We start from the raw sequence: 27,946 nt of genomic DNA on the forward strand, positions 1-27,946 counted from the left end.
ATTAAGACGAATAATAATAGAAAAGAAAAAGAAATTTCAACGCTGCTGGAGCAAGCCTCGTATAAGAGACAATTTCCCTCTAGGTAACAATACGTTCATTTATTTTGTACATTTTGGGTAAGCGCTGGCTGTGCGCATCCAATGCTTAAGAAAAAAGTTTTGTTGTAGAGAGGGCCTTAGAGTCGACGGTGGCGGCGCTACAGAGCCTAATCCGTCCGCGTCTGTCTTCCGCTCGTAGCTCGAGTCGCGATTGGCCAACGCAGAGCCCCGTCTCTTCTTTCCAACTCGCGTGCTCATCGGCGCAAGGGCCGGCTAGTAAAATCCCTCTCGCTCCTCGCGGTAAAAAATAGCGTATACGATCTCCTGGTGCAGGCGGTCTTTCCCCTCCACGAGTTCTCATCTCCGAATCGTCGCGAAGAACCTGTCCATTATCGCTGTATATACCCGATTTATCGCACAGGTATATACATATATATATATACACACACACAGTACAAGCGCACACGCTGCCGTATATTATAATACACAGGCCGCAGAGAGCGAGCGAGCGAGCGAGAGAGAAGAAGTAGGGAGACAGGAGCGGCAGAGGGAGGACGTGTATAGAGTGCGAGTGAGAGAGAGAGAGAAAGGAACAACAGAGAGAAGAGAGACACAGAATACAGATAGGCGCACTGATCGAGAGAGAGCCGAGCATCGCGCGCACTTGGCCGACCCCCCGTCCGGAGGAGGACCACGACCACGACGACTTCATCCAAGGTAAGCTTTTCTCCCGGTCATCCGCGGCGTCCGGGTATACGTTTGCTACGAAGCTTTAACGCTCCACTCCGATCTCGCGATGCTTCGAAGCAGCCGCGAGGCGTACCGCGTACGCTGTACGTACACCTACTCGCCGAGAAATCGTCGTCGCGCCATGCTTGCACCGCCGGCTGCAGAGCGAGTCGACTCCGCGCGTTCCCGAGGAGGAAGCCCGAGAACGGATTCGGCCCTCCGGACTAGCACCCTAGAGCCTCCCTCGGGAGTTGGAGCTCGTGGATGTGTCCTCGGCTCGCGCGCCGAGCCAGCGGCACGTTTCGCTCTTTCGAGAAGCCTTCCGGGCGCTCGCTTCGTCTCTCTGTCTCTCTTGGCTGGCGCGCTCTGCTCTCTTTCTTTCCTCTGGTTAGCGGATGGCCGGTCGATCGCGTTGCGGACAGGCGTAATTCTCGCGCGTGGCACCTGGCTTCGCTCCGAAGCTCGCGCTATCGCTTTATGCCTATATATACAGGATCGCAACTGAATACCTATATGGTCTCGCTTGAGAACCTTGAAACCTGTCCCCTCAAGGACTTAGAAGCCTTGCTTCACGTGTTTTTCTCTACGCACAGCTCTTCTGTGTGTAGGCTCCGGAAGATCCGCGTCTTTTTTCCTCTTTCTGGCGCTGATGGCTCGACTTCGGCTACACTTGTATACGTTGCCGAATGTTAAAAAGGCGGCTTGGTAGGAATACACGAGCCCGGCTGATTTCGTCCTATGCTATACGAGAGGCCTGATTCGTCGAACTTCGCTGCGACGCTGGTTCGCCACTCATTGGAATTAATTTACGTCAGTTCTCGCGCGATTATCCCTTTGGCTTTATCGGATTGAAATACATTGTTGGCTCGATGACACTACGACGTATTTTTTCTGAAATCGCTCTTTGTTCCATAGTGCATTTAATAGAAAATCCATGCGATAGCACTTATCTTGACAATTATAGATAAGCCTTGCTGCCAGTTTTTTCGATTGAGAATTAACAGTCTATGTTTTAATCCGATTCACAGACAACTGCCTTATTAAAATTAAGCCGCAACTTTGTGAGTAGGAGAAACCAGTAATTTAGAATTTTAAGAAACTAAAAAGCAAAAACAGAAGGTAGACAGGAAATGGTCATGGAGGCACCCCACTCACCACAATCTGTCGGTCGTGAGTTTGTCCGACAATACTACACCTTACTCAACAAGGCTCCGGCGCACTTACACAGGTTCGATGCTGTTCCGTACTAATGCCAAGACCCAAGTTACCTTTGCACCCTTAGGCGTCCGATTAAACGTGCCATGCTCCTTGCAGGTTTTACAACAACTATTCATCTTTTGTCCATGGAGGTTTGGAAACCAATCGCGAATCCAATTCGGCGATTGGCCAAAAACAAATCCATCAAAAGATCCAAGCCCTGAACTTCCAAGACTGCCATGCCAAGATCAATCAAGTGGATTCCCAATCAACTCTTGGCAATGGTGTTGTTATCCAGGTAATTTAACAAAGAATCAACATTTTGCCACTCTATAAAACAACGCAAGATTGGTTCATTGAACATTTTCTGCAGGTTTCCGGAGAGCTGTCTAATGCTGGCCATCCGATGCGTCGCTTCACGCAAACTTTTGTGTTAGCGGCCCAAGCTCCAACAAAGTATTATGTGCACAACGACATCTTCCGTTATCAAGATTTTGATTATGCCGATGAGGAGGAGGAAGAATTGGAGGGAGAAGGCAACAACGATAGCATCGAGAGGGAAACTGAAGTTGAAACTGTGAGACCAGACGTTGAGAAAGATGACCAGCAAAATCAGGCTCAACAACTGGGCTCGAAGATTGTCGAACATGGTCAAACCCAACAACAGCCTCCTCTCATGACTCAACAGCAACAAATTTACTACGCTATGCCTCCTCAGCAGCAGGTGAGAATCAATGCATTGACACTCATTTTAAATTTGCTGCCTGGTTTTAGAATTACCCAATAAATTACTATTTTAGATTCATCCTGTAATGCAGCAGGTGACCCTGAATGGATCTGTTCATGAAGATTCTTCCATCATCTCTCAGCAGCCCCTCCAACAACAACAGCAGCCGCAGCCGCAACCACCTCAACAGCAGCCACCTCTACAACAGCCACAGCAGCAGCAGCAGCCCCAGCAGCAGCAATACATCGCTGAAACCACTACTCAGGAGCAGTTTCAACAAGAGAATGAACAAGATTCGGTTTCTCAGCAACAGCAGCAAGCACAACCGGTGAAATCAGAGGCTTATCCTACTACGGAGGAGACAAGCGAACAACCGGAGGCTGAGCAGAACTACACACCATCTGCTTCTGAAGCTGAAACTGAACACCAAGTTTCACCTCTGAATACAAGCAGCACTAGTTCTAGTGGACCCGTGACGTATGCAAACTTGGTAAAATCTTTGCCAGCTGTTGGAAGCACGAGCCCACAAGTACCTAAGCCGTCAATTTCGCCAGTAATTATTTTTCGATTAAAAACATCAAGTACTCTTTGTTTACTCGATTTGTTAGATAATCAATGATTTCTTTTACTTTTTTTCAGCCTCCCATTCAAAATCTGCGCATCGAAGATCGGGTACCAACGCATCAACCTACTACGGGAGCGCCTATGCCTAGCTCTGGCAGCATACCTATGGGTCAGCATGTGCCAAGAATGGGTGGTGTCCAACAACAACAGACGCAACAGCCATATCAGCAAAGACTACCTAGAGCCGGTGGTCCCATTCAGAGAGGTAAAATAAGCATAATTCCATCTCAATGAAACTTTTACAAAAAATTTGTATTTTTACTGACGTATCTATCATTTTTATAATTAGATTTTCGTCCGCTTCCGGACGGCGAACGTCGCACAGGACGCCCTGGAGGTTACACTGATGCGCATCAACTGTTTTTGGGAAATCTCCCGCATAACGCTTCTGAAAGCGACTTACGGCAAGTTTTTGAACGGTATGGCCGCGTGGCTGATCTTCGTGTGCACAGCAAACAAAATGATCGCACGAAAGGAATGCCAGGGCCAAATAACACCAGAGTTCCAAACTATGGTTTTATTACGTTCGAAGATACGACGGTTGTCAGTAAAGTTCTTGCTGATTTGGTAAGTTTAATTGTTGCAATTTTTTTTGTGATACTTATGAAAAATAGAATAATTTTATAAAATTTGATAAATCTGTAGCCCATCTACTTCCCGGACGAGAATGGTCAAAAGCTGAACGTTGAGGAGAAGAAAATCCGACCAAGGGAAGGACCTGGTAATCCAGGGCGGCCAAATCCAGGAGATGGTAACATGGGACGTCCTATGGGAGGTCCGCAGCAGCAACAGCAACAACGCGGTCCAGGTAATAATTTCGTTTAAACGCTTCGCATCGAGTCATTGCTTGCTGCATTTGATGTATTGGCATTCATGTAATATTATTCGCTGTAAACAGGTGGTCCAGGTGGAATGATGCGAGGTGGTCAACATGGAACACGCGGACGTGGTGGCTTCAATCGTGGAGGAGGTGAAGGTGGTCGAGGGGGACTGAGACAGCCAGGTGGAAATCCCAACAATCAGAACTACCAAAATCGTCGCTAATTTTTGGAAAATCATCCCTTCGATTAGAACGTCAAGATTCAATAATAAAGAGACGAGAATAAACGCGAAAATTGAGCAACGCTCAAAACTAAACCGTACGTAAACAAATAAAAGAAAAAAATACGCAAACTCGAGAAAACGACATTCCGACCGAAAAGGAATAAAACTTTCGCGAGGCTCTTCCTTAAGAAAGAAGATCAGTGCAACATAAACTTTTTAAGCGCGGAAATTACCAGAGAAACAAGACAGACTTGGGGGTTAAAACGAGAGTAAGTTAAAGTGCGAGTACAGACTTTTGTCAATTCTCTAAGTTGACATCGACCTAAAAGTAGCTTTGCATAACTTAATTAAGAATTGCTTTAAGGACTTTCAGTGATTGCCATGGGAACTCAGTTGTGCTTAATTTGAATAGGTCACACGTTTAAATATTTTCCGCTTCGTTATTCGAATAATTCCTGCTTGACTTAATTAAGTTGTGCTTAAGTTATCACTAGGGCAGGTGGAGCGTGTGAAAAACGGGCCTTAGTTCATTTAAGTCATGCATTAAGAAATCAGGTTGTGCTTAAGTTCATTAAGTTGTGCCTTAGAATAATGACAGTCTGCTTAAGTTAATTAGGTTATGCTTAACTTTGTTAGGTTGTGCACAAATGAAAAAGTTATGCGCGTAAACGGTATTTTTTGCGCAGAATTTACCGCAATAATTGATCCTCACATAAGTTAAACGTGTATAAAGTTTTACATGACCTAATCAGCCTTTGCATAGCATTTTCATGTTTTGTATAACTTTATTACATTTTAGTTAAGTTTATTCTTAAGGACTGCGTATTTTTTTTTTAAGTTTTGCATAACTTGACTAATATTTGCATAACTTGTTTTCGGTTCTGCATAACCTAATAGATTTTTGCATAACTCCTTGGGATTTCGCATAACTTAATTAACTTTTTCATAACATTTTAAAGTCATGTATAAACTACTTAACATTTGCGTAAAATTTGGAGTTATGCACAAGTTTATTAAATCCTCTGCATAACATTGTCATACCTTAATAGCTTAATTAAGTTTTGCATAATCTCTGTCAATAAAATACAGAACTTAATTAAGTACCTTAAAAAAAATTCTACCCTTCTTGATTTTCAAAGTTAAGGAAACTGGTTTTCCTCCTTCTCCTTCCCGTATCCCTGAATAAGATCGATTGGTAAACAAATCTTATCAAATTAGTCACCCAAATTTTTCTCAGAACGGCCAAAAATCATTGTAAGAAATAATCGGTTTTCGTCATTTCACTAAAAATAACTAGTTGAATAAATGCAACACTTTTTGCAAGTCACTACCGTTTAACGTTTATAAAGAATGTGATTAAATTAGAGTTTTATAAAAAATCGTAATCAGAATAAACTAAAGTTTCGCTGCTCGTAATTTCGATGAAAGACAATACAAATTTTTAGTACACACGTGTACGCGTATTTTTTACAATTTATCAACTAATTGACTTTTTTTAACTGTGTGATTATTTTTTTCCAAATTGATCATGTCTTTTAGAAAATATATTGACACAAGATTCTCCAAAGCCTTCTTTACATGCAAAACTATATACGTTGTTTGTAGAAAAATCATTGTTTTTGAGCGAAATTACGTAACAGGGGAACAAAGAGAATACAAGACGACAAAAATATGAAATGAGTGCGATGAAGATGAAACCAAAATAAAAAGCCAACATAAGAAGTGAAAGAAATAATGAACGAACGTGTCGCGAGTGTATTGTAACGTTTTTTGCATTTAGTATAATATACCTATCTTACTACTGAAACATATGAAGTTGTTGTGTGTTTTTTTTTTTGTAATTACAGCATAATATAAAACAGGAATAAAACCAACTCCTTATTTTTCCTAACTAGTTTGTAACTACTAACGATACATCGTTTTTGTGAACTTTGATATAAAAATAAGCTTCATTTTCACGCGATATATTATTTAGTGCAGCAATATATTGTATACCGTGTATTTGTTATAACTTGTGCAGTTACTTAACTACTCATACGATTTACAGAACGACATCAGTTCACAGATTATTAAATTTTGTTGTAAATTTTGAAATTATTTATATTAATATGGGATGCAATAAAATTCCACTTTAAATCATGCTACGTATGTATCATATGCTATTCTTTTAAATATTAAAATTAGTCAAGACTGATGAGGGTATCTAATGGATCATTGAAAAAAAAAAAAAATTAACGATAATTTTGTGTATCTAAAGGTCGTCTTGTTACTTTCAATTGCAAAATAACATCTCCCGGTATAATTTCGAAGAACCTATAAGCAAAAAAGTAATGGATCGACTGATTTTTTGTAGCAATACATATATTACGAAGTAATGCTCTATTGTCCCTTTCATAACATTGTATAATAAATTTAGTGGAAACTGATATATGTTTCTTGTGATTCTTATGAGATCAATCGTTCGTGAACATCGTCCCCGTTAAAATTACAACGCAATAGTATTTGAAAATGTGGACATACAATATGTTTGAAAACTTTTTGTCCTAAATTCAAGGAAGAAACCAAGACGCAAAAATGACAATAATCAAATCAGCTAACGTAATTTCTCCGATCGACTCGCCTGCAGTCGCTCTCAATTTCTCGACATTACACTTCGTTCAAGTCGAATTACGCGACGCATCATCGTCAAAGACTGCGTCCGCGCGTTTGCGTTAGCCGGAAAAATAATAATCAGCGGCGCGTGCGGACAAGATCACGAAGAGGAGGAGCGAAAAAAGGGGGTAAGGAAGTCGAAGAAGAGGAGGAGAAAAAAGCATAACGACTGCAACAGCATGAGCAAGCCCTCTGCGAAGAGAAACGGGCCAGGCGATATGGAAGGGCGGCGCAAGAGCGAGCGATGAGATCACATCCCGCTGCGATTCTTCGGCGGTTTTATGCGCTGCTGTGCGGACAGTCTCCGCCGGCCTAGCGAGTCGATCGGCTGCTTTTGCTGCTTCGAGACACTGAAAGCTTTCTTAGATACATCGGCCGGAGGCTGCTCGAGGTTTGTGTTGCTTTTTTTATTATTGATCGTTTTATTTATTTTTTGATTTTGAAAGAAGGTGTGAAAAGAAGGTTTGAAAGGTTCGACGATGTGAATGAGTGAATTTCGCATATTTCGATGTATAATTCAATAATACCTATAAATATCGTTACTAAATTATCCAAATACTTTTCAATTTCAAATTTAACAATTTCGACTTGGTTGTGAGATAATGGAGAAGGTTACTCTTTTTACGGTTGCAAGCTCTTGATAGATTGTCTAATTGTGTTATTTTCATTCAAGTGCATCAACTGCGCGATTAAAATGTAGCATCCTGATTGATAATTGTTAAAGGAAGTGCACAGACGGACGTCGCGTGCTTGAATTTCCTACTATTATTGAAGGATGCTCTAGATTCGCGATAAGCAAACCATTTATAGCAACGAAAACTAGTTTAGTGATTATTATTAATGCAAAACAATAATTTTACGATTTTTTTGAAAATCGTCATTTATAAAGATATTTTTAGAATTATTGCTGAATGATTTTTTGATTTGCAAAACTATGTGAAGATTTTCGTTTACATGATTCACAAGTTGATCGACTTAACGATAAATAAATGCTTCGCAGAGTTTAACGAACTGTCGAATGCTATTTTTGGTTCACAGCCAATACGCACACGCTGATAGTCTGCGCGTATATTTTTGCGTGGGTTATACTTCGGTCTACATGAGAATATGATATGGTATCCCACGCGATTTTAAAACGATGGATCAGTTTATCAAATCGCGACGATATTCGCATATTTGTATTAGAAAATTGTATAATTCGTGAATTGCTGAAACTTTGACCCGATCACTAAACTGTCGTTTATTTTATTATGTATCGCAATCGAATACATATTACACAATCGTATGTCTGTAGTTAAAAATATAACATTGTGTTTTTCAATATCAATGTGGTACAGTATGTTGTGATATCTCTTGAGATTTTGTAACTATTCGGAGGAAAACAAACTGTTGTTGATACATCTAATGGGGGTCACTTACTTATTTGAAAGTATACTCATTAACAAAACTGTATAGAGATATTCGAAGTGAATTAAATCGTTATTGTATACATTTCTCGGAAAGACGATATATTCATTAGCATTGCTGTCGTAATGGATGACATTGTTATGCTTCGTTTGAATAGACATTCATCAATATATCGCTTGAAAATAGTTCGTCACCTTTTCGCGTTCTCCGCCTGCTTGACATTTATAATTTTCTTTATTTTTTCTAAACGTCCATTATATTGCAATCAACTTCCTGCAATTCTCTCATCTACTTCTGATACGGAATAAGTCAAAGTCAAAGTCGAACAATGAATCCACACCGTTCTTGACCCACCCAGCGAAATAGGCCATGAAAAAAAGCATACAAACGCATCACAGCTATATAGAATCATTCAAATTCCTCTCAGCCATCCAATCGTCGTCCCAGCATAACAAACCCAAGAATCACCCAGAAAAAAAAAAGAAAGACGCATCGCATAATCAGGTCGCAGAGAGATCCAACAGCCTCTGATATATCGGGGTCATCATCAGCCGTCGTCGTCGGAAAACACAAGCATCCTCTCGATCTCGCTAAAGCTGTTCCACGCGAGAAAGAGAGATAAGTCCGTGCGTTACGATCGCGTATCGCTACGCGCGGAGTAGCCGCGGCTCCGTCGAGCGGCGTTGCTCGGCCGCGTGGGCGGCTAACATCATAGCCGAGAGCGAAGCTTCCGCGCGGCGGCCCCTTTTCAGGCTCGTTTAATAAAGTTTCGCGTGTGCGGATTTTCTCTCCGATGCGCGATTTCTTCATTGCGACAGTTCCACGCTTCCTGGACATCGTAGCGTCGCGGAGCTTTTATTCACTTGGCGCGTGTATGTGTCGCGATTTATGATTTTAAAATTGCGAGGGAAGCGTAATTCTTTAAGGGTTTGAATGGATTTAAGGCTGCTGAGTCGCGATTTTAAATTCATTTTTATGTTGGGCTGATTAGTGCAGTGACATTGACATAGTCGAGCTTTAGATTGATTCTAATTTTAGGAATATATATATATTTTTTTTTCTGGTGTTTGGAGAGCGATGTGTAGGCGCAAGGACGCGATTAATTGCTATGCTGTCGGTTGATGTTGATCGTGATAATATTTAAATATGCATAGTGTAGGATTTTGTTTAAGTAAGACAACTCATATGACAATTTTACTATGAGAAACTCGTTGGATGGTTTATTCGGTTTAAACTTTAGCTAAAAATCGTGGAATAATACTGTCCAGTAAATTGTACATAGAATACAAAATGCTTATCACGGACTCTTAGAAACGATTCTGAGGAAAAAAAACATACATAGCGACGCACTGTTCTGTCGATGACGATTGAAACGAGCAAACGGGGGCTTATGCTTAAAAATATACGCAGAGAACGGTAAAGCGACCTTTACGATACCGAGTGCAGTTCGGGATATCCGATAATATCTCTTACTTCCGTTCTATATTTCAAACTCGTTTAATGACATATGATTCTGATTAGATTATTTAATTACATTAATTTCTAGCTTTGAGAAAAAGGCGGAATAAATAATAAGAGGCATGTCCGCTGCACATTAACAAGATTAATGCAGCATGAAAAATACGGTTTTAAAAGATTTGACTGACGGGTGTTTAGTGTCAGCCTAGATTTATGGGATATTTTGAGACGGCGACGCGTGAAAATCAAAAGAAATGAGCAGACGAAAATAGCTTAATTTAGCTGCGCCTCTGGAAAAGCGCAGTCGGGCGTTTGAAAATTTCCAGATTTTCAGAGACATTAGTTAAGCTCATCGAATTATAGTTTAACAATAAAAAGAATATAGTTTCAATAACAGTTTCTCCTTTCTCCACAGAAGCAACCATGGAGACGAAGCATCTGCTCGTCGGGCTGTTGGTCGTCGCGCTTCTGCTAGTCAGCGATGCTTCTGCTGAGGTACGTTATCAAAACTATAAACCGTAAACGTTATATTGATATGTATATCATTTTTTCATACAGCATTCTTGAATTTCGCAAAGTAGAATATTTTTCTCTCTCTCTCTCTTAGAAATAAAATATCGCATACCATGAAAATTCATAAGCCTTAACTCGGCAAAGTTAAATAATATATACGTATATATATATAACAAATCTTAATTAAAATGCCAAACACCAGAAAAAGAAGAAGCATCGTCGAGCGAGGACCACGACAACCGAAGCCAGCGTCGACGACGACGTCATGAACATGTTGGAGGGCGACGACATTGCCGCCGAAGCTGCGGAACATGCAAAGGAAAGGAAAGCCGAACTCCCGGAAGGCGATCCTTGCCAGCTCAAGCACTGCGGGGCTGGTCGAGTCTGTCAGGTATATTCGATTCCAATACCTTCTTCGTATCGTCCATAAAACATCATCGTCGATAAAAAATCGCTTAAAAAATTCACAGCTGACCGAGGACCACGAGGCCAAGTGCGTCTGCATCGAGCAATGCGACGAGGAAGCCGAGCCTAGAAGACGAGTCTGCACCAACTACAACGAGACCTTCGGAAGCGACTGCGAAGTTTACCAAGCCAGATGCTTCTGCGACACCGACGATCCACGTTGTCGAGGCCCCGACTACCAGCACGTCCACATCGAGTACTACGGGGAGTGCAAGCGGATGCCTGTAAGTTTGGAACTAGTAATGTTACAGATGGTCGTCTTTATCTAAAAATCTAAAGCTGTACCTCACGCTGATCCATCGTCGAAACTAAAAAGAAATAAAATAATAATAATAATAATAATAAACAGGCGTGCAAGGAAGAGGACAGGCTCGACTTCCCTCGTCGCATGCGCGACTGGCTGTTCAACATCATGCGCGACTTGGCCGACCGTCAGGAGCTGCCGCATTACTACATGAAGATGCAGCGCGAGGCTGAATCGAATCACACGCTACGTTGGTCCAACGCGGCGATCTGGAAGTGGTGCGACCTCGACGGTCATCCACACGACAGAGCTGTCTCCAGACACGAGCTCTTCCCCATCAGGGCACCTCTCATGGCTCTGGAGCATTGCATCGCGCCGTTCCTCGATTCCTGCGACTCCGACAACGACCACAAAATCACGCTCAAAGAGTGGGGCAAGTGCTTGGAGCTCGAGGAGGTATGTATTTAGATTTTTTTTTTCAATCTGCTTTTGATGTGGATGTTGTTTTATGCATTTTTACCTCGATGCTTTGCAGGATGATTTGGAGGAGCAGTGCGACCACTTGGCAGAGGCAGCTGCGGCTGAGAGCGAGGAATGAAATTGATTGGTAGAGATCGCTCGTATGTGTGTTTGTGTGCGTGTGTGGAAGGAGGCGATATTTCTTGCTTCGCAACGCGCTTATGCATCTGAGAGATCTTTACGTGCAGGGTAAATTTGTCTAGCCAAGAATTCTTTTGTACGATGATCCGTATATAAGTGCATTTTAATATTTTTATGCTGACATTTTCATTCAAGAGCGGTTAAGTCCTATTTGTCTATATATATAGTCAATTTTTAATCATGCATTTTCTATGCACACCTGCCCTATTCGTAATGTCATATACTCATTCGTTTGATTGCCAATATAATGTAAGCTATAGAGACCAGTCATCGTGTAACTGTATTATGTATTTTTTAAATTTTATATTGCAATACACGCCATGTATCAGTGAATAAATACTTATGATAAAAATAACGTATGCTTTTTGCCACGATACGTGAGAGAAAACTATTAGTGTATATTGTAAGGTTTACGTAAGCTGTTAAATGGAATGGAACTGCGGTATCGATTATGTTGCTGGTAACATGCCTTGAACAAAAGATTACGTATATGGTCGTCTACTAACATAATTATCATTTGTGAGCAGCGGCTTACAATTATTCATATAAAATACTAAACAATCAACACTCACACTTGCTCTTACGCAATCATATAGTGCGTAGATACATTTTTTAATCAATACATCGGCAGAGTTTTATTTTATAGAAAACAATTCAATAGACGCATTTGAATAACGCTTTCCCGCTTTTTATTGCCAAGAGACGCGCAGTTGTGGTAGCTTGTGACTCTACTACGCACTCATATACCGCCTTATTGTACAGCGGTTTCATACTATCGGCATTGAAAGCTCAATATGTTATAAAAACAGCGCAGACGACGACTTTTTGAATTGTAAATCGTTAATCGATCGCTGCATGTTAAATGTTAAAACACAATTTTCAGTATAAAACGCCGAAAAAAACCTGAAATATCAAAAAGGTCCCACTAAAATCAGCCGAAAAATCCATCGATTCCAAAAGCATACAAACAAAACCGTCTAAATTCCATTCCGCATCTTCCCCGAACCGCCGCTAAACAAAGCGCTGCACACACTATACAGCCCCCTTGAAGTCCCTAAAAAATACATAGCGTGCGTGCGTGCACCGAACGCGTTGTCTCCGCCCAAAGAGCCTCCGAAACTAGCCGCTGGCGGCGCCAGTATCGAGCTCAAGCTCTCGCGGTCCGTTGACCGCAGCGCGCCCCTTGGCGGGCTTATACCCGATGTGCGCGTCGTTCTCTCTCTTTCTCTCTCGCACACTTGGCGTCCTTTCTTTTTCTGCAACTGCGCGCGCGCGTCGCCGAGAGCCACGCGTTGTTGTCGGTCCCTCCCTGAATGTGTGCGGCGTATAAGCAGGCGCTTGTATCGCTTTTTTCACTGGAATAGAGGCTTTACGGAGATACCAAGGAACGTATGCTATGCCCATATACATGTTTATTGGTCAATGTGACCGTCAAAGACGTTATTCTCGATGGCCGTTCGCGGTGGGTCGTGTGCGTGTGCTCGCTTCTTCCTTGGGATATGTGTTTGTAATGTGTATCCTTTAAGCCGTTGGAAAATTTTTTGCTGTTTTCGCGGATTTTCGAATATTTTTTGTAATTGTTTCAATGCTAGGAAGTATAGAATATTCAGGGTATACTCGTAATGATTCGGACAAATATTGAAATATAATTGTAGCTTTCCGTCGCTGTTTTTTGCGCATTTGAATATGCTTACTTATTGCTCGTTTTTTAGGCATTTAAATAGCAATTGAAATAAATGACGCAAACAGAGCTGCACGTAGAAGGTATAAAATCCAGTATTATGTGGTCAATATAACTGCACTAAAAAATAAATATATACTGTATGATAAATATTTGTTCTTTTCATAGAATTCATACTCCATATCGAAGAGGTATTTAATTGTTGTTTGCTAATAGTCTTACACTTACCAGACCACAAACTGCTTAATTTTTCAAACTCCGCCGCTAGAATTATGAAGTGTACGCGCGCTTTTTGATATACTATTCATGTGACAATACAATATGATATGGTGATTGCCTATTTTATGCTGACAGTTGCAATATATTTCCCATAGTATTTTTTTCGTTTTACAAGATATCAAGCAACGTTTACATAATTATTCTGATAATCTTTTATACATAGAATTCACTGTGCAAAACAATCAACTTCAGTGGTCCGGTTTAAGTGCTATGTTTTTGATTGATTTTTGAAACAGAGCCTATGGTTTTTCAATTTTTCTGTATCGTCTTGTCTTAAAAAGACAAATTTTCATTTTTGTTCACATTTACGTTATTAAACGTTTCATATTGCATCATTTGATTCATTCGCTCGACTGTGCTATCGAGTTGCAAAAATAACGGCAAATTTTTCCAATATGCTTAGGTTTGCAATGGAAATGTTCTATGATCACGGCGAATGGCCAAACTCACAATTTTCCCTATTTTGTGCTTCTTTGACGTAGCAGCTAATGCGCCATCTATGTTTCATTTCATATTTCATACCAGCAAATTCGTTAGAAAAGACCAGTCGAAATTTCAGATGAATTCATAATTTCGCTTTGTAATAATAATAGTTCTTGGTTTGAGATGAAACATTAATTTTATATGTAATGAAACAAGCAAAGCTCTGCCTGGTAAGTACAAAGTTTTAAAACGTATGTATAGTCGGAGATCGGAATACTTTTTGGAATTTCTCCTCGAAATTTCATCAGAAATTCGAAACTTTTTAAATTTTACGCTCGAGTGTGCGAATTAACATCGATAATCATCATATTACATTGTTGGGCTACTGCTCGAGGTTTTAAAAACGTATAAAAATTGATATAACCACCGGCGCAATATGCTCCAATTCGTATATTTATAACTCGAGCATACAAGCAAAGTAAACGATTTCCAACATTATGGGTGTAGCTGAATCATCGTTTATAATTCACCGAAACGAAATTTAACGTTAAACAATACGGATACATTCATAATACGCGAGTAAATTCATTTTAAAAAGCGTCCGGCGTTCTCGCCCCGCTAACGCTTGCGTGTTGGAATAAACAACGCGTCCATCATCCTTGTCTTTTTCCAATCTTATGTATATGAACGTAAAATCGCAAACTACTAATGTATCTCACCATTTACTTCCAAATAGCAACTCAAGCTCGAGTAAACAATAACAAGCTATACCATCGGAAAAAATCGATTCCTTCCACGCACACTGCACCTAGAAACAAAAAAACGATTCCATCGAAAAACGCTCGCAAATCCCCAGATCGTCGCTTATTCAACACATCGTCGAAATCGCGACAAGTTGAAAAAAAAAAAAACAAATGGCGATCCGCAGCGGCAGGTCAGATAATAAGGGTTAAACGCGCGTGTGCACGTGAAAAAAGCCGAGGGGAACAAAGAGAGCAGGAGGAGAGATAGCCATGACAGTTCGGTGACGGTAACGAAACGGCGCCTCTCTCTCTCTCTCTCTCTCTCTCTCAGTCCGACGCTATTATATAGGTATACAACGGCGCAAGGGAGACAAAGAGAGCAAGCGCTAGTCTAAACTCGCGGTGTGTTACAGTGTCGTGCCAAACGGCGGCGCGCGTATCGTCTCGGCGGAAGGAGCGCCTATATACATATCCAACAAGGTGAGAGAGAGAGAGAGAACGGCTCGGCGTTGGCTGAGAGCTGTACACCGCGAAGAGTGGGAGAGGGAGCGAGACGGCGCGAGTATTATAGCGGCGGAGAGAGCAGTCTCAGCAGGCACAGTGTCGTGAGCACCAGCAGCAGCAGCCAGTATCTCTCGTATACAGCAGCGATACCTATATACTTACGCTCTCTCAGTTTTTCTATTTCCGAGAGACTTAGGATCTCCGGTTTTGAACTCGACAAAGCGAACTAGCAGCTCACTAACCTGATCACAATGGTGAGTATCGCGACGTGACGAGATTGAGAGAAAGAGAGAAGGAGAGTGAGAGAGAGAGAGTGTGAGTGTGTGAGGACGAAGGCGTAGCGCCGATAACCTAAAAAATCGCCGCTTCAATTTTCCAGGCTGGCGGCAAGGCGGGCAAAGATTCCGGCAAGGCCAAGGCGAAGGCAGTATCCCGCTCGGCGAGGGCTGGCCTCCAGGTGAGTCGAGAGTCAATTTTTTTTTCCACCTTCACCACGTACTTCTCCGCGAAATTCTCGGTACGCGTATACGCGGCTCGGATACCGCAGCGCGCAGCGTCGGATCGAGGCGCCTTTTTATCGAGACACGGCTCTGTGTGGCCGCCGTATCGCGATCGTTGCCGCGCTTACGCTTCGTTCGGCGGCTATACTGTATACCCAGCGCCGCAGGTCCGAGAGAGACGGAGATAGAGCGCGAGCTGAGAAATGGCGCGAAAGAGCCGTGAGGCAAGGGCGTTTTTGGCGGGTTTTTCCGTACGGCTTTCCGCCGCGGCTCAGGTTTAACCATGTGCCGGAGTCTCGAGGAGGGACACACGAGGGAAAAATCAAACGGATGAACAACGATGTCGAGCGATTTTTGTTTTCGAGGGGATAATATAACCAAAGGGACGGCCGTTTGTTTTTGTTTGGCTCGAATCGCTCGCGCGAATTCGCCGTTGCTTCGATGATTTCCTATGAATTTACGCCGAGCTGAGGCTGTCGGAGCTCGCGAATCGATGCTCCGATTGTTTAGGCGCGATCTCGTCCACTTTTCGACGGACTTTTCAGTTATGATTGAGGGCTAATCGACGAATTACGCGGAGCGACGCGTGCTGCAACGACATTTTTGTGGTTTCGGAAACGAGGTTTTCCGCGAGTATTTTGGGGACGTGAGATTTTTTCCGACTTTTCCGGCTCGAACGCTTTGACGAGGTGCCGTCGATTTTTGCAACAAAAGCCGAATTGTTGAATATATACCTCGAGAGCCGCGTCATCGTACTGCTCGTTCGATATTTCCTCGCTAAGGAAAGCTGCTGACGCGTTTGCTAGATTGGTAGCTCGATGTTTTTGAGACGGTTGGTAGCGGAGCAATCACTTCTGAAAACATTGATCCGACTGTGTGCTCTTTGAATTTCCGTTATATTTGTTTAGCTCGTTTAATATTCCTGGTTGTTTATTTTTTGTTTTATAAATTATTCCTAGATTTTTCTTTTTTTTTTGGCATTCCTTTATTTAAGTGACTGCCCGAATGTGAAATTTCTAATGACGATAACTCCTATTTTATCTTTATTCATTTAGTATCTGATCAACTGTTTACTTTTAGAAAACATTATTATTATTTTACTATTACTGGATTTTGTAATTGTTCGATTACTTTTCTTCTTAAATATTCAATTTTCGATCGTTAAAAAAGAATTAGGTTCACTTTCTTTACGTATTAGAAGGAATGAAAATTTATTTGTGTGATGAATTTTTTAGTTTCCCGTGGGAAGAATTCACAGGCATCTAAAGAACAGAACAACAAGCCATGGACGTGTTGGAGCTACAGCTGCTGTTTACAGTGCTGCTATCTTGGAATATTTGACTGCTGAGGTGAGTAACAATTCGAAACTCGTAGGTAATTAAAATTATATCTACGTTTCCTAAATTTTGTAGTTTGACAGATAATTTGATTATAAAGATTACTTTGCGCTAAAAAATTTTAGCTTTTAAAATTTGAACTCATTGTAATGATTTTCAGGTCCTTGAGTTGGCGGGTAACGCATCTAAAGATTTGAAAGTAAAACGTATCACACCCAGACATCTGCAGCTAGCCATTCGTGGAGACGAGGAACTCGACAGCTTAATCAAGGCAACCATAGCTGGTGGTGGTAAGTTATCAATCATTGTTTATTTGCATCTCTTGTATGTTTTACAAAAGAATATCTATTTGCCTAACAAATGTGGATACTAATCAATTTTACTTTTTTCAGGTGTCATTCCTCACATTCATAAATCGCTTATCGGCAAGAAAGGTTCGCAGAAGCCAGCATAAAATTAAGTTTACAACAAATTGCTAAATATGAAACAACTAAGATTTTTTCGGGAAATGAGTAAGCGAAAAATTAAAGCGTTGAAAAAGCGATGAAAATGTAACGAGGGGGAGGGGGCTCGGAGAATCAGGTAGGCAATGAAAGAGAGCAAAGATTAAGCAGTGGTTGTTGAAAAAATGTACCTAAGTTGCATAGCAGAAAAGAGACAGGCGTGATATAAATATATATATACATAGATTTATGTATAGAGATATAAAATAATGCAAGCGATTGACATGATGTGATGTCGTTTGACTAATTTAACTAGCTAAATAAGCTTTTTGACGGATTTCAAGGTTTACTCTTAATCAGACAATCCTCAAGTCGATACGTTCTAGCATCGTCAAAAGAATGCCTCGATGTTGATGAAAACCTTGATTCGCTCCTAAAACTCGGCCTCTGCATTTTCCAGTTCAATTTTTCGACTTTTCGAAGAATATTAATTAGATTTTTTCTTACAATATTTCATCCATTTTCGACCAACAAACAGTACTTTATTTAATCGTTCAAATCACCATTGCTATCTCTTGTAATGCCAAATATTAATGAAATAAGTAGTTAGTTTCTGGAACAATCATTTTGATAAATAGGACGCTTTATTTTTGCATGTAAACTGTCAAAAAATCTCCAATACTTCTGATGCAATATTATAATAAGAAATTACTAAAACTTTGGAAAGTCGATCTTGAACTAAATTTATTTTTCAAACTTTAAAGATTATCATAAAATGAATATTTTAACGCTTTTTTTAGCTTGTTTTTCCCCTTTATAGATTGGAGGTTTTTTTTTCATAAATTAAGTCTAACTTGAAGAGGTAAATCCTGACTCGTTTTAGAGTTTTAGCTCGAATAATATTAATTTTTTTTTCTTGTAATGCGCATATAATGACATAAGAATGATCTTCTTTTAGTGTGTGTAAAGTAGCAAATTTTCTTTTAACAAGACCTTCCAAAAATATTTTTTATGTTATTAACTCTTTTCTTTTAATATGTTTACACCTTCAAGTTAGATTTAATTTCTCTGAAAAAATGTTTCAAATTCGTTTATAAATAAATTGGATATAATTTGTCACGAATGAAGCTTAAGTGTAAAAGTTTTGTCATGAAAACTTAAGGCTCTTAAATCACAAGGAATGTGCGTATTGAAGTTGTTTACTTGTAGATTTGTGAGTTAGCAATGTTTTTTCTTCGTTTCGATATGACATGTAAAAATTTTGGGAAAGCTACAGTTTTTTCATTCATTTTATTGTGAATAGGATCCATTTGTTAATTCTAAAATTAATTATAGGTTAAGAAATGTAATTGTCAAACACACCTACACACATTACACTGCATATGCGCAATGATGCTGGCAGCAAATACCAGCAATATGTAAAACGTTCATTTTCATAATAAAGGTCGATTTTATTAAATTTTAGTGTTCTTTGTAATAAGATTAATTAGTAGAGTATATTTTCTTACTACCTATCAAGGCGACAGAAAGATACACACGAATTTCCATCTTCAACAAAAGGATACAGTTTTAACTAACATCACTTATAAATTCAAGTTAGATTTAGTTTCTTACGTAGCGTTTTCCGAATTATTGTGAAATTCGTAAGTTGTAATCTTAAAACAAAATTCAAATGTATATTTTAATAAGGTGATTGATTCTACTTTAATTTAAAGCAATATATATCAATGAAGTCGACGAAACATTACATAGCTCATAACAGATTTACAGACATGAACATTGTAGATGTCTGATCCATGTTTTTGTATATTTGTATCTATAATGTATACCTATGTGTATAAGATAATGAAATAAAGTGAGTTTGAAATAAGTTTTTATATTATTAAATTTTTTCAGCTTTTATACAAATATTTTAAAGATATACAGAGTGATGTCGGAATTTAAATATCTACATCCGAGCTCGCGCAAAGAAAAGTGTTGTATCTATTCTTCACCCAAAAGTTATTCGAAAAATATAGCTTTTGAGTTTCAGAAACGTCGGGGTCACCGGTCACGTCGCATTGAGCCAACACGTGCGAGCGACTCGGCTTATCATCGTATACCGGTCACATCGGACTATATATAGATCAGATAGTCCTCGTACTAAAAAACACGAGATCATAATTCAACATCAAATACTTGTCAAAATAGGCCGGGTAGTCACACCGTGACCATGTGCACGTGGAGAACTATTATACTCCCTCTCCTTCCTACTATACAAAGCTAATATACTCCCGATGATATCACCCAGCCGAGTCTGTTGTGAGTCTTCTGAGATGCAGGTTATACGCTCCACGGCTGCAGTTGCAATTCGCTATAGTGTTACGGAATTCAAGTGCGTCACGGAAGATGTTCGATAGATTTAACAAGGTGCTAGGCTACTGGGTTACAGGAAATAGTACGAAGAGCGAGAAAAACGATAACCCTCTACACTCGGCGAGCCGGATCTTCGATGCTGCGAACTACGAAATCAACTGGCGTAACTCGGACGGCGAGACGCCTCTTCACTTGGCTGTCCAAAACCGAGGATGCTCCGACAAGCAGATCGAGTTGCTTCTGAAATACGGAGCCGACGTTCAAGCCAGAGTACTCCGCGAGACGGCAACGCCGTACTACACTTGTTCGTGGCGAGCCGCAGCCACGATGTGCCGGCAGTCCAGAAAATCGTCGATCTCTTAGTCAAGAAAGGCAGCGAGGTCATCGCCAAAAGCATAGAAGATCCACTCGATTTGGCCGCCCGAACTGAACTTGCTATCGAAGGTTTAACTTTAACCTAGACGAACGCATTAGGTGAGAACGCCTACCAGGCATACTGCAGTGCTGTAGACAAAGCCAACCGCAAGGCTGACCCCACGTTGCTGGCGATACTTCAAGCAAACGAACGAACGCATTCGTCTTTGCATGCATCTTGTGTATACCATAACGTCGATTCGGTTCGTAGGTTGTTGAGTCCCGGTGCTGATGTCAACGCCTCGGATAAGTTAGGCTATTCGCCGCTGTTTTACGCTTTTACCTCTAATTTCTACGGGACTTATCGTAACGACCGCTTGACGAGCTTGAAACTGCTGCTTGATTTCGGCGCTATTAACTTTGGATTCCAGGATACGAAGGGATGGTGGAAGGATCCTTGCACAGAGAAACTGTTTATCGAACATCTGGCCAAACTCTCGGCGCTGCAGAAAAGACAAACTGGAATATGTATCGGCCAAAATCCTTTCGAGGATAGAAACCAGCGTAGCACATACGATGACTGTCTTCCTCGCTGCTCCCAGGGGTTGAATGCGATGAGTGTGTAACCAAGATAGGCGAAAGCGGAGTCACCTTTTTGAATCTGTTGCTCTCCGAAGCGAACACGAGGAATATTAAGGAGTTGGTCAAGGCGTTTCACGCCGGAAAAGTCAAGTTCCCGCTGTACCAGGGAATGCTGGACGCGAAGATTGCCAAGCCCCTCGAGCGCCAGAAGCTCATCGAAGAAGCGGCTGAGGTGTTGAGCAACGCCCTGAGATTCGCCGATCCGAGCGACGAATTCTACGTGAGAACTTTATCCTACTGCAGCAACAGAGATTTGATGAACGTGATCGATGCTACGAAAGTAAAAGTAAAATTCACTTTTATGTGGAGAAATGAGCTTGGACTAGGATTTAATTACTGTGTTTTCTTTTCAGGTGGTCAAGTCCCGTGATCTAGTGGGCGGAATATACCAATGTTTGGACAAGTTCGCTAGCCTATGTCTTTTCGGAACCGACCAACCACCTGCGGATCTGTAAGTTATTAGGGGAAGAGTCAAGGAAGAGATTCACGATGTTCGAATAAAGATACATTTTTTAAATAATACCGAGACTGATATTTCAAACTATATCAATCGGCCGATAATTTCTAAGCGTTATTGAAACAATTTTTTCTTCCTGACGACCGGCGCATTTTTAAACAAATCTCATTGGTTGCCTTGTTTCGAGACCTTCCCCGGAGCTCACCCGACGTACACGGATAAAACAAAAATTATATTCAAACAACTCCTTACACTCCAAACTCCATCCCCAAGTATTTCCCTCCAGATTTTCCTGCTCCTCGCAAGCTTAATAATAAAAACACCGCGGCATCGCGCCGGGCGCGCAAGCGAACTAAAATTTCAAGCTCGAACTTTCCCCGAAACGCTATACGGGCTGCAAAAAAAGAAAGCGCGAGCGGCTCCAAATAAACATTGCAAGAAAAAAAAAATACAAAGGGTTCGCGCACAGCATACGACATCCCGCACTATCGTATATACAGCTATACAACGCTGCAGTGTTCTCTTGGCCGAGCACCTCCGAAGAGATCAGCGAAAGCAGTCGAGTGTCGGCGGGAGTAGCCGAGGTCGCCCGCGCCGGGAAAGGCAAAGCGCCGCCGCTATCTGTGTACAAGGTATATAGCTATATAGGTGCCGCGCGAGAAATTTCAGAATTTCCAGCAGCCTCCGGGAGCGAGCGAGCGAGCGCTGCTAGCGGTGGCGGCGGCCACTGCACTCGCCAGTCCACGTACGGCCTGCGCCACCGGCGGAGCTCGCGCCATTCCTATCCCTATTCGCTCATCGCACTGTGTGTGTGTGTGTGTATGTGTTTGTGTGTCTGTACATACTTGTCATCGCATAAGTACTCACGCTTCTACAGCGCGGACAGTTCGGCCGCGTAGACACCGGTGTATACACTTGCTCGTGCGTCGAAGACGAGACGCGAGAGAGAATTCCTTGCGCAGGCTGCAGCTTTTCGCAATCGCCCTCTCGCAGAGATGTGTATATAGGAGCACGCTCTCCTCTCCTCTCCCTCTGCCGCGTCCTTCGACGCTTGCCAGGCTCGCTGCTCGCTCTCTCTCTCTCTCTGCGTTGCTGCAGGATATTTTCGTCAGTTTTTTCCCTCTCTTTCTCTCAAATTCAGTGGAAATTCCATTGTCGCTGATTGTCCATACAGTCGGCGTGGCGGCAGTTTCGAAGCGTTTATCGATCGGAGCTATCCTGTGCGCGAAAATAAAAATAATAACAGAAACGAGCGCGACTGCCTTTTGTTTCCGACGGGGACAGCAGAGGAACGAGGAAGTGATAGATACTGCTTCTGAGGTTTTTCTCGAAGGAAGCGAGATATATAGTGCGCGCGAGGAGGAGAGAGAAAGAGGGCACCCGCGGGAAGAGGAGGAAAAAGCCTGGCGAATGTGTAACGGGATGAGGAAAATCCAGTGAAGATCAAGGAGGGGCAGAAGTTACGGAATTTTTGCTGCTCGATATGGATAAGAAGCCGACGACGGGATTCCACTGGTACGTGTTCGATATACATGTATATTTTTTAAACTCACCTGCTGCTTATTCGTTCGTTGACTCCTTTTGTTTGCGTAGGAGTTTATTACATAATCACCTTACGCGCTATGTCTACAGGGAGAAAAAGGAGGTTCCCATGTCGGATTCCTGGGAACTCGGCGAGCTTCCCATGGTCTCGCATGATCTCCCCCGCACAAATTGCCGGATTCCTCGTGTATTTTTGCTGGTAACGCTTTGTTACGTCTTCGCTGCGTAAGAGTGGAAAACGCTCTTTCGATCGGTTTACACGTTCTCTAAAACGGAAAGTCGAGGGAGTTGAATAATTTACACGCGCGATTCTTCGTCGTCGTCATCTCGGTAAAATTTAGCCGACGTTTCTACACCAGCTCTGTGAACTTACAACACTCGCAAGCGAAAAGAACCGCTACATAAGTGGTCGTCGTCATACTTATACTCTCGGCTGGAAATGAAATTTTAACGACGGCGAGTCCACGTGTATACAAATTCTCAGCCTCTCAGCATCCCCCGAGAAAAAAACAACAGCGTGTCAGCTGTGCGAATTCCCCCATTAGAGGAAAACCTCTCGCGCGCAGTACTTAGTAGGCCGCGTTTTAACTGTAAAAATCCTGCGCAATGTCCAGGCGGCTGGTGTATATGCGCACGGCTCTCCCACAGATCAGAGACCTCGCGCGCGCGCGACGAACCGTTATATAGTACCGTCGCTCCTCCTGAGCCCGAGTCTTGTGTATATATATATATGTATATGCAGGTGAACCTGCGTCTGCATTCTCTCTCATATACGACACCGGTTTCTAAGGCTCTTTGCGTGCAACGCGACCTCGAGACACTGTGTGTTATATATATGACGCAGTGGGTCTCGGGAGCGACTCCTGCGTGTGTGTATATATGTGATAGAGATGCCGTCGTGCGTCCTCGATAGCTGACCGCGCAAGGTATGTGTATATAATGTCGAGGAACACTCACCAAGTTGAGAGTGGCTCACTTGAGGACGAGATACGGGCTGATTTGGTACTTGGAGCGCCTGACATGTTCGCGCGGGGAAGTGGGACGACGACACCTGTGTACTTTTCGACGGACACGTTGTGCTGTATGCATGATGAGGCTCGTTGTTCTGCGGCTGCAGTATACGTGATAATATGCCATTGTCGTTTTTATCCGGGTTTGTTCCGAGATAATGGCTGTTTGGGTAGGGCAGCTTTTTCAAAGATATGCGCGTTTTTTAATTTTACACTGAACATTTTATGGCTATGTTGAAAGAACGAAATTGTAACGGTAATTCAAACGCGGATATACGTTTATTGTTTGCGTATGATTTGCGCTGCGATGTTTTTATATCGTCGGGTGATTTCGGCTTTCACGCCGACGTATAATCGTGTATTTGTAAAGAATTCGAATATTTTCGTTCCGTTGAAACGAGAGCTCGAATGAATTACGATGCTTTTCTTCAAACGCTGAACTTTTCAAAATTCAGTAAAAACTTTACACCGCCAAGCTATACCGTATACCAAAGAAGACCCCTCGTCTCGTCAACAATGGCCGCTAATCAGGGCTCGAGGAATTATCGATTATTTTAAAATAGTGCCGGCCGCCGAACTAGATTTTAATTAATGCCTAGCCAAGCGTTGCTGCTTTTCAACACACCCAATCAAGCAATTTTCTTGTGTACAAGCAAAACACACGCCGTCGACTTTTTCTCTGCGGTAAAATTATTCATCCCACAAAATTAATTAACCGTCGTTTCGAAAGAAACGCTCCACTTTAACGTTGATTAAGAAATTGAAATCAAATTTCACGACTCATTGGCTCACACAGCAGTGCGCGTAACCGTAATGACAATAATTACCTCGCCTCTGCTATTTACCAAGACACATTGTATTTGATTGACCGTCGAACCCGCGGGGCCGATATTATCGCGATGCGAAATCGAATTTGGGGGTTGTTTCGTTATTGTTATATGGCTTTATAATTACTCCGTGTGATGAACGTCAAAATGCGTCCAAAAAAGGTATTCTCCGAGGATATCAATAAGAAACAAATGAAATAACAGAACAAGTAGGAGACAAAAAAGAAAGTCTAAGGCAGTTACAGCACGAGTGGCATAATCGGGACAGTTTTGGCATGATTGACAAACCGCTACATATGCACTGGGCTCGCAGAAAGCAATGTGGGAAAATGGAAAGCGCGTATGCGCCATCTAGCGTCGCTGGACAGAGAAGGGCCAGTCCAATACCGCTTCGTCTCGATACTTTGATTCGAAATCAAGCTTAAATTCGAGCTACAAATCCTCGCAGGAACGAAATTCATTACTGCGCAGGGACACTTTGTCTCGAAGAATTCTACCGCTCGACGACGAAGGAAATTCCTCGGAAGAAACACACAGGCCATGCAAATGAGGATTAAGACCGTAACGAATTCCCGCGGTTTTTTTCTTTCACTTCGCGGACAATCGCGCGCTGTACAAAAAGGGGATCAGCCCGATAAGACCGTCGTCGTCGGCAGTGCGCAGGAACGTTATTTTCGAAGAAATTGCGTTTACGATTATTTAGCGCCCGCCGCGCTGCGGCGCGGGGGAGGAAACAATGTTCGTTAATTAAGTCGGGGGAGAAGGTGCGGGATAGTATAAGTATTGCATATACCTACTGTGCAGATAAGGATCTTTTTGTCTTTCTGGCGCGCGTGTACCTACGCCTGCTTGAATGACAAGAAGTGAGTGGAAAAGAGAAAGGAGAGAGAGAAGCCTTCCGCGCTATAATCTAAGTTGGCTCTGCTCTACGCGGGCGCGACAAGCCTCTTAAAAAGATTCAGCTTCGTTGAACATTCCTTATAGCGATGCAGCAGTAGACTCTGCTGCTGCTACTGCTGGACTGCTGCCGACGACGAAGAACCGGGCAATCTGAGATTATTGCCGCGTTTATCCACGCTGCTTGACTTTGGAAAAGGGAACGCAATTGCCGTGATATTCGCATGCTAGGAGAAGTAATATCACTTTTGGTTTTCGTTGCAAAACCAGATCGGATTTGCGCTTTCTCTGAGTTTGCGTCAGAGTATAGATTAGTGTGGAATCAGTGGAATAGTTTGATATAAAAATTAGAGGAAATTTTCGGGTAACGATTGCCAAAAAGTTAGCCAGCGAATTGATTGCTTTAGCGAACAAGTTCATCTGGTAATTTCAGTGGAATCTGGATCGATGCTCTGTTTGGATAGGAGATTAATCTGATATCCAACGTAGCAGGTATGGATTCCGCCGGAATACGACTGCATTCCCGATCCGGTGTGGAGTAATTGTCTTAATGTAGCTACTAATAAAGTTGTAACGTTGTTTGCAAATTGTGAACTTTTTTATGTTGAGCCCGGAACTCCGTTCCGTATGTGCACTTTATAATTGCTTTGCTATGGCACTAATGCACTGAAAGCAAAGAAACATTGCAGCAAACATTTATTTTAACTGTTAACATAGGCATGTTCGATTTGAGCCAATAATACGTATGTTAATAGTTAACGTAGTTAATGTTATATGTCAAATAGCTGTATGTTAATAGTTAACATATGGCTGCCCTTTACGATGTTTCATTATGAAGTAATCAGATAATAATTATTAGAAAACACACTTGTATGAATTTTATTAATGCTGAGTAACTTTACAGTGATATAATGTCAAAATTCAAAATTTTGTCTTTCATCGGCCTTTTGGGTCTAAATACCAGATCTGATAGTTCGAGAGATAAAATAATGAGTGTGATTCCAACTGATTCAGCAGCCTCTGACATTTCCAAAAAGGTATATATCAACTAGTTTATCACTATTAGTTCAAAAGTTACTGGAAAAATTCAGTAGTGTGTTAAACATATCGTAATCATTAATTTTTCAGATTTGAATTTTTTCAATAACTTTTGAACTAATAGTGATAAACTAGTTGATATATACCTTTTTGGAAATGCCAGAGGCTGCTGAATCAGTTGGAATCACGCTCATTATTTTATTTCTAGAACTATCAGATCTGGTTTTTAGACCCAAAAGGCTGATGAAAGACAAAATTTTGAATTTTGACATTATATCATTCCAAAGGCACTTTGCATGCTTCCTTAGGTATATTCAGTTGCTTTCGTTCGATTATTAATGATTTATTGATTATTTATGATAAATAAACACTCAAGAATATTTTTTGTATGAAAGAGGAAAAGAAAGAATGAAAGAAGGGATGAAGAGGACCCCCTCCTACGACGCCCCCTTCTGTGAGATTCAAAACCTGCCATCGGCTAGCCTAGATGCCCCTGATTAGGATTTTCAAATACGAAAATCCCAGCCAGTGGCGTCCACAATCTCTCCGGAAGGAAGGAAAGTGAATTTAAACTCTTTGCGGAGGTGGTTTGCGTGTAAAACCCGTTACAGGCATGTTTACACGAATCTTGCCAATTTGTAAGCCTAGCGGAGGTGATTTTATCAAGAATTAATTTAGGTATGCGGGAAAAAAACATTCTTTTCCGAAAGAAAAAGGAGAGAAAAAAAAACACTATGAAAGAGGATGACGGATTTTGAGGTTAGGCGGTACGGGAGAAACGCCATCTGCATGCAACACTATACGCACGATAGTCATGAAATTCATATGTTAACTATTAACATACAGATATTTCCCGCAATATTTTGTATGTATACTACAGAAATCTATAGTATACATACAAACTGTTTTTGTTTCGTATAGAATATTTGTAAGATGTACACGAATATATTAGCAATCATTCCTCTTAACGTGTGTACATGTTTACGGCAATGATATCTTTCTCTCAGTGTGTGATACACCAGTTATTACGATACATATGTTTTTCGACGTGATTTTCGTGTGTACTTTTAATCAATACTCTAAAATAAAATAATTAAAAATGTCCGATTTTAATTTTTTTTCCTAAAGATTACTTTTAAAAATCTGTTTCATTTA

At 41.5% G+C, this 27,946-nt stretch overlaps 4 protein-coding genes and 1 long non-coding RNA gene across 9 annotated transcripts in view; 4 read left to right on the forward strand and 1 right to left on the reverse strand.

The window, feature by feature from the left end:
• The first annotated feature begins 234 nt into the window (after positions 1 to 234).
• LOC100121491 (ras GTPase-activating protein-binding protein 1) lies at positions 235 to 6,171 on the forward strand. Of its 3 annotated transcripts, none has more exons than XM_008211769.4 (10): positions 235 to 460; positions 530 to 756; positions 1,797 to 1,996; positions 2,083 to 2,263; positions 2,339 to 2,689; positions 2,766 to 3,245; positions 3,332 to 3,521; positions 3,606 to 3,883; positions 3,962 to 4,124; positions 4,215 to 6,171. In XM_008211769.4, the coding sequence occupies exons 3-10, from the start codon at positions 1,899 to 1,901 to the stop codon at positions 4,358 to 4,360; spliced, it is 1,887 nt and encodes a 628-aa protein (XP_008209991.2). In that variant the 5' UTR covers positions 235 to 460; positions 530 to 756; positions 1,797 to 1,898; the 3' UTR covers positions 4,361 to 6,171. The 3 variants fall into 3 exon arrangements, with proteins under 3 accessions (XP_008209991.2, XP_031786366.1, XP_032455310.1); XM_031930506.2 differs by having other exon boundaries at positions 2,784 to 3,245; XM_032599419.1 differs by having other exon boundaries at positions 249 to 460; positions 537 to 756.
• A 986-nt stretch (positions 6,172 to 7,157) lies between these two features.
• On the forward strand, positions 7,158 to 13,588 carry LOC100120743 (SPARC). 2 transcript variants are annotated; one of them, XM_001600140.6, is made up of 6 exons: positions 7,158 to 7,403; positions 10,293 to 10,372; positions 10,593 to 10,781; positions 10,861 to 11,079; positions 11,205 to 11,555; positions 11,635 to 13,588. In XM_001600140.6, exons 2-6 carry the CDS (start codon positions 10,301 to 10,303, stop codon positions 11,695 to 11,697), a joined length of 894 nt encoding a protein of 297 aa, XP_001600190.1. In that variant the 5' UTR covers positions 7,158 to 7,403; positions 10,293 to 10,300; the 3' UTR covers positions 11,698 to 13,588. The 2 variants fall into 2 exon arrangements, with proteins under 2 accessions (XP_001600190.1, XP_032455315.1); XM_032599424.1 differs by lacking the exon at positions 7,158 to 7,403 and adding an exon at positions 9,045 to 9,291 and having other exon boundaries at positions 11,635 to 12,114.
• A 1,796-nt stretch (positions 13,589 to 15,384) lies between these two features.
• On the forward strand, positions 15,385 to 19,539 carry LOC100121452 (histone H2A.V). The gene is made up of 5 exons (XM_001605015.6): positions 15,385 to 15,643; positions 15,769 to 15,846; positions 17,125 to 17,238; positions 17,387 to 17,516; positions 17,619 to 19,539. The coding sequence occupies exons 1-5, from the start codon at positions 15,641 to 15,643 to the stop codon at positions 17,678 to 17,680; spliced, it is 387 nt and encodes a 128-aa protein (XP_001605065.2). The 5' UTR covers positions 15,385 to 15,640; the 3' UTR covers positions 17,681 to 19,539.
• Positions 18,576 to 22,433, reverse strand: LOC107981788. Of its 2 annotated transcripts, none has more exons than XR_004227687.1 (2): positions 22,345 to 22,433; positions 18,576 to 21,292 (listed from the first exon to the last, which is right to left on the reverse strand). It is a non-coding gene; the product is annotated as an uncharacterized LOC107981788 (long non-coding RNA). The 2 variants fall into 2 exon arrangements; XR_004227688.2 differs by lacking the exon at positions 22,345 to 22,433 and adding an exon at positions 21,358 to 22,035.
• Positions 22,218 to 27,946, forward strand: part of LOC100121434 (cadherin-87A) — a 28,165-nt gene continuing 22,436 nt past the window's right edge. Inside the window, exon 1 of the mRNA XM_031930505.1 lies at positions 22,218 to 22,992. Within this exon, the coding sequence (XP_031786365.1) occupies positions 22,961 to 22,992 (32 nt within the window). The 5' untranslated portion in view covers positions 22,218 to 22,960. The remainder of the gene's footprint in view (positions 22,993 to 27,946) is intronic.

Source organism: Nasonia vitripennis, chromosome 4, assembly GCF_009193385.2.
Source record: "Nasonia vitripennis strain AsymCx chromosome 4, Nvit_psr_1.1, whole genome shotgun sequence".
Taxonomy (NCBI): domain Eukaryota; kingdom Metazoa; phylum Arthropoda; class Insecta; order Hymenoptera; family Pteromalidae; genus Nasonia; species Nasonia vitripennis.